The following is a 6,791-nucleotide window of genomic DNA, read 5'->3' as shown; positions in this document are numbered from 1 at the left end:
GGTTGCTAGGACGCCAGTGGTCTTAGCAACAAGGGACTGTAGAGGAGGTGGGCACCTAATGGCATTGGTTGCTAGGACGCCAGTGGTCTTAGCAACAAGGGACTGTAGAGGAGGTGGGCACCTAATGGCATTGGTTGCTAGGACGCCAGTGGTCTTAGCAACAAGGGACTGTAGAGGAGGTGGGCACCTAATGGCATTGGTTGCTAGGACGCCAGTGGTCTTAGCAACAAACTACTGAAGAGGAGGGGGCCTGCACTGGGCCTGGGAGGCCGACACATCCACTGTCAGCCATAACTCAGCACAGGTCAGCGATCGGCCCGTGTCCAGACCAAGGGCCAGATGTGTGCGGTAGGCCATGAAATGCCGGGGTCTGCTGTAGGTTGCCTGTGTGAGGGGACATGTCAGATACAACCAGCATGTTTCGGGGGAATTAGACTCTAAAATACAAAAGAACTAGGGATGCACAGATACTTTTCAAGTACCAGTGCAGATACTTGGCATTTTCACGAGAACTACCAGGGTTGCAGCGGTTGCAGCTGGGACCGGGCTCTGGAGCTCCACCACTGTCATTAGTCTGTATTGTTTTAGAAAAACTGTCACATGACAATAAACAAAAATGTATCAGTACTTGTACTTGTAAGTACTCGGCAAGTACCAGTACTCGTACTCGTAAAACTGGTATCTGTGCATCCCTTTATTTATAGTTATAAAAACAAAATCATACATTAAAACAGAGATGTACAAATCCCGGGAGCTCCGCGTGCTCCTTACACATGACAGCTGCCTCCTAACTTATGAATTTTTCTCTAGTGTAGTCTTGGAGCTCAAAAGTATCGGTACATGTACTCGTACTTGTACCGAGTACTGTACTTGGTATCTGTGCAACCCTAAAAAGAACAATAACAATATGATGTAAAGTTCCATCCATGGTACACGGCGGTTGTGTGAGACGATGGAACAAACTTGTAGAAACCGTTAGAAAAACAGAGACAAGAGATCTGTAATAGAAGATAGAAAAAGGTGAATGTCGTAATCTCCGAGGCCTGATCTCAGCAGGCCCCCGTACCCAGAGACACAATGGTCTGACCCAACATAACGTCTCTCTTTGTCTCTTGTCAGAGCGTCATCAATGATAAATCAAGCTACAAAATGGTGGTGGATTCCATGAGGGTGATCGGCTTCACCGAGGAAGAGGTGGACTCCGTGTACAAGATTCTGGCTGCCATCCTACACCTGGTGAGGACCTCTTGTAGGGTTCACAGAGGGGGACCTGGGGAGACAGGTTCATATGGTGTGCAGTTGTGTGCTTAGATTGCCAATGATCTCCTCTCACCATTATCACTTCACTACAGCGGCCCCAACATACAGGAACCCGGGGCCAATATGGATTCACAAAACCACGGATACAAATGACACAAAAAAAAGCTCACTCTATATAACGAGAAATGTAAATAGTAGCCACATGGAAGAAAGAGTGCTAACCAGTCCAGCCAGGCAGTCCTGGAGACCAACTGGGAGGAGAACTCGGGGAAACTGGAGGGCAAAAGCCAAAGAGTTCTCAGGCACGGTGTAGGAAGTTTATTTTAATAAATATAAAGAAAGTCAAATTGATACGCTCACTAATGGAGACCTTGAGCAGCACCAACACCCCGAACAACACCAACACCTTGAACAACACCAACATATTGAACAACACCAACACCTTGAGCAGCACCCACACCTTGAACAACACCAACACCTTGAGCACCACCAACACCTTGAACAGCACCAACACATTGAACAACACCAACACCTTGAGCAGCACCAACACATTGAGCACCACCAACACCTTGAGCACTTGTCAGCCATAACTCAGCACAGGTCAGCGATCGGCCCGTGTCCAGACCAAGGGCCAGATGTGTGCGGTAGGCCATGAAATGCCGGGGTCTGCTGTAGGTTGCCTGTGTGAGGGGACATGTCAGATACAACCAGCATGTTTCGGGGGAATTAGACTCTAAAATACAAAAGAACTAGGGATGCACAGATACTTTTCAAGTACCAGTGCAGATACTTGGCATTTTCACGAGAACTACCAGGGTTGCAGCGGTTGCAGCTGGGACCGGGCTCTGGAGCTCCACCACTGTCATTAGTCTGTATTGTTTTAGAAAAACTGTCACATGACAATAAACAAAAATGTATCAGTACTTGTACTTGTAAGTACTCGGCAAGTACCAGTACTCGTACTCGTAAAACTGGTATCTGTGCATCCCTTTATTTATAGTTATAAAAACAAAATCATACATTAAAACAGAGATGTACAAATCCCGGGAGCTCCGCGTGCTCCTTACACATGACAGCTGCCTCCTAACTTATGAATTTTTCTCTAGTGTAGTCTTGGAGCTCAAAAGTATCGGTACATGTACTCGTACTTGTACCGAGTACTGTACTTGGTATCTGTGCAACCCTAAAAAGAACAATAACAATATGATGTAAAGTTCCATCCATGGTACACGGCGGTTGTGTGAGACGATGGAACAAACTTGTAGAAACCGTTAGAAAAACAGAGACAAGAGATCTGTAATAGAAGATAGAAAAAGGTGAATGTCGTAATCTCCGAGGCCTGATCTCAGCAGGCCCCCGTACCCAGAGACACAATGGTCTGACCCAACATAACGTCTCTCTTTGTCTCTTGTCAGAGCGTCATCAATGATAAATCAAGCTACAAAATGGTGGTGGATTCCATGAGGGTGATCGGCTTCACCGAGGAAGAGGTGGACTCCGTGTACAAGATTCTGGCTGCCATCCTACACCTGGTGAGGACCTCTTGTAGGGTTCACAGAGGGGGACCTGGGGAGACAGGTTCATATGGTGTGCAGTTGTGTGCTTAGATTGCCAATGATCTCCTCTCACCATTATCACTTCACTACAGCGGCCCCAACATACAGGAACCCGGGGCCAATATGGATTCACAAAACCACGGATACAAATGACACAAAAAAAAGCTCACTCTATATAACGAGAAATGTAAATAGTAGCCACATGGAAGAAAGAGTGCTAACCAGTCCAGCCAGGCAGTCCTGGAGACCAACTGGGAGGAGAACTCGGGGAAACTGGAGGGCAAAAGCCAAAGAGTTCTCAGGCACGGTGTAGGAAGTTTATTTTAATAAATATAAAGAAAGTCAAATTGATACGCTCACTAATGGAGACCTTGAGCAGCACCAACACCCCGAACAACACCAACACCTTGAACAACACCAACATATTGAACAACACCAACACCTTGAGCAGCACCCACACCTTGAACAACACCAACACCTTGAGCACCACCAACACCTTGAACAGCACCAACACATTGAACAACACCAACACCTTGAGCAGCACCAACACATTGAGCACCACCAACACCTTGAGCACCACCAACACCTTGAACAACACCAACACCTTGAGTAGCACCAACACATTGAACAACACCAACACCTTGAGCAGCACCAACACCTTGAGCAGCACCAACACCTTGAGCAGCACCAACACCTTGAGCAGCACCAAACCCTTGAGCAGCATCAACACCTTGAGCAGCACCAACACATTGAACAACACCAACAGCTTGAGCAGCACCAACACATTGAACAACAACAATACCTTGAGTCCAGGTGTACCTCCACTGATTTGTCCATTGCTGTATGTGCTCCTAGATGGAGGCTCTCATAGAGTAGAGTTAGGACCACACTACACAGAGGGGCCCCGGCAAGGCAGTGTGGACACCTCACTTTAAAAGCTAGTTATAAATTGATTTGTGCGGCCATATTTGTTTTACAATACTCAGCATGTGGCACTCACCATGAAGATAAGGGTTGGGTGGGTGGTTGGGTGATGTCAGATGTGGAAGGGAGCTCCAGGGAAAGGGTGCAAAGTCTGAAGTCCTAAGCACATGAGCTGTTGACAAAGGGAGGAAAGAGAAGAAGTTGAGTAAAGAAAGATTTCCCCTAGACACAGCTGACTAATGCCGGAGGAACAAGACGCCAGACGGTGCTGTATTGGGTCTATCTGGGCCTCTAGTGGAACATCAGAGAAAACGATGTCCCGGCATTGATAGAGGCAGCATAAGATCCAGCCGAAGGGGGGGGGAGGTTGCATGTACTCATTGAGGGAGGTTCCAAGGCTGCTCCCTCTTCGGTCAGGAGAACAGAAGATCAAATCCTGGATGTGGGGTTAAGAGCGCCTCCTAAATAAATGGTCACGTTGCCTAAAAGTTCCTCTAGATCAGGGGTGGGCATTATCTCTAGGGGCCACATGAGATACTGTGGCTGTTTTGGAGGGCCAAATGTTGGGGGCGGAGAACACATTTGATGTCACTGGTTGCTAGGACCATCCGGCGGTCCTAGCAACCAATGACTGTAGAATAGGTGGACACCTAATGTTATTGGTTGCTAGGACATCAGCGGTCCTAGCAACCAATGACCGCAGAGGAGGTGTCTTTTTGGAGTGATAAAAACCTGCCGGGGGTTCTAACCCCCCCCCCCTCCACCCCCCTCCAACACTCCATACAAACATTTGGCCATAGAGACACATTAAACAATGACTTTCCTCGTGTCTATCCATCCTCCACAGGGCAACCTGTGTTTTACGATGGACGGTGACTGTGTGGTCCTGGAGGATGAGGACCTGGTCGGTTATTTCGCTGAATTGACCAGCTGCCATCCCGATGCTGTACGGAAGACCCTCCTATACCGCACTGTGGCTGCAGGAGGGGGCGAGATCATCGAGAAGGGTCACGGTGCCAAAGAAGCAGAGTACGCTAAGGAAGCCTGTGCCAAGGTAGGCCAAAAATGTCTGGTGGGGGTCTGATGAGGCTTGAAAGGGAGTTCCAGGGAAAGAGGGCAGCACAAGAGAAGTCCTGGAGAGGTGGGGGAGAGGCGGTGAGTGGAGAGGAGCCGTGATGTTTGTTTGGGGTGAATCCCAGGAGACTAGAGGAGAAAGTTCCAGAATGTGGAGACCTGGGACTGTCCATGGAGAGCCATCGCTGGGACTGATACCAAGGAGATGTGTATGAGCCGGGCGGCGGTGTTCTGGTGGCAGTGTTGTGGCGGTGGTGTCCTGGTGGCGGTGTTCTGGCGGCGGGGGTTCTGGCTAAAAGATAACATTACACCAGTATTATGACTCGGTTGGGGGGACATTATATATAACCGAGTCCTGGTGTTGGCTCTCCATGGCTACAGAATAAACTGCCTGGACGTCCCAGGTCTCCACATTCGGGAACATCCAACATCTCCTCATCAGTCTCCCGAAATACCGGAAATGGGAATCTGGTGACCTGACAAAGGCAATGTGGGAAACCCTATTTTGAGTTCTCTCATTGGGTAATAGGAGGTAACGTTGACATTCCTATAGTGCACCTGAAGAATGATGATCTCTATGATGAGAGGACTTTGTGGCCCCTAGGAGGCTGCGGGAAGGTCTGGTGGAGTTTGGCAGTTTTAGGAAGCATTGCCCCTAGCAGGTTTTGGGGCTCCTCGGTGATGCCCAAAGAGGGCTGAAGGTAAAAAGTAACAGGGCGCGATTGTTCACGGTGTGATAGAAAACATGGCCCAAATTTCTGATGCCAAAACCTCCACCTGAGAGACAGATGAGCTCCTGTCCTTACCGTGTACTGTGACCGGTGAGGCCCAACTGTGCAAACCCAACCCACTCTGACCTCACTCTGACCTCATTCTGATCTCACACTGACCTCACTCTGACCTCACTCTGACCTCATTCTGATCTCACTCTGACCTCACCATACCCTTGCTCTGATCTCTCCATGACCTCACATCGACCTCACTCTGACCTCACCATGCCCTCACTCTGACCTCACCATGCCCTCACTCTGACCTCATTCTGACCTTGCTGTGATCTGCCTCTGACCTAACCTGACCTTGTACTGACCTCACTATAATCTCACTAACACCCTGACCTCACTCTGACCTCACCATGCCCTCACTCTGACCTCGCTGTGATCTGCCTCTGACCTAACCTGACCTTGTACTGACCTCACTATAATCTCACTATAACCCTGACCTCACTCTGACCTTACCATGACCTCACACGAACCTCGCTCAGACCTTGCTCAGACCTCACCATGCCCTCACTCTGACCTCGCTTCGACTTCACTCTGACCTCACCATACCCTTGCTCGGATCTCCCCATGACCTCACATCGACCTCATTATGACCTCACCATTCCCTTGCTCTGACCTCACCATAACCTTGCTCTGATCTTCCCATGATCTTGCATCAGCCTCATTCTGACCTCACCATGACCTCACCATGACCTTGCTCTGGCCTCACTCTGACCTCACACCAACCTTGCTCTGACCTCCGCCTGACCTCTCTCTCTTTGTACTATTCGCAGGCTTTCTACGAAAGACTTTTCTGCTGGATTGTCGGGCGCATCAACAGCATTATTGAGGTGAAGAATTATGACGCCAGGATCCATGGCAAGAATACGGTGATCGGCGTTCTGGACATTTACGGGTTTGAGATCTTCGACAATAACAGGTCAGTATTTATTTCTGTGCCGGCCCTTTAACTATTCACTGCATCCAAGAGAAGGTCCCTATTCCCGGGGGAAGTGTAGACACACAGCATGGCCACTGGGGGGAGCCAATGAGCATAGGAAATAGACACTTACAGCCTGCGCTCCTCGGCTCCATCTGGTGTCCATAATGTGTTATTACAACTAGGAGAAAAGTACGAGAACATTTGTTTTCTGCATTATTCGTCCAAAACGAACGTTCGCAGATATTCGCAGAGCGAGGGGGGTGGGAGGTGGGAGGT

General features: G+C 49.0%; 1 protein-coding gene across 2 annotated transcripts in view; it reads left to right on the top strand.

The window, feature by feature from the left end:
* The window catches only part of LOC108801194 (unconventional myosin-Ig-like), a 119,532-nt gene that overhangs the window by 22,628 nt on the left and 90,113 nt on the right, over positions 1 to 6,791 (top strand). For both annotated transcript variants that reach the window (XM_018573125.1, XM_018573126.1), the window contains 2 exons: positions 4,588 to 4,794; positions 6,367 to 6,512. In XM_018573125.1, coding sequence (XP_018428627.1) covers positions 4,588 to 4,794; positions 6,367 to 6,512 — 353 coding nt within the window. The remainder of the gene's footprint in view (positions 1 to 4,587; positions 4,795 to 6,366; positions 6,513 to 6,791) is intronic.

This window comes from Nanorana parkeri, unplaced genomic scaffold (assembly GCF_000935625.1).
Source record: "Nanorana parkeri isolate BGI_ZX_2015 unplaced genomic scaffold, ASM93562v1 scaffold2245, whole genome shotgun sequence".
In the NCBI taxonomy this organism is placed as follows: domain Eukaryota; kingdom Metazoa; phylum Chordata; class Amphibia; order Anura; family Dicroglossidae; genus Nanorana; species Nanorana parkeri.
This window is presented reverse-complemented; position numbering and strand designations above follow the sequence as displayed.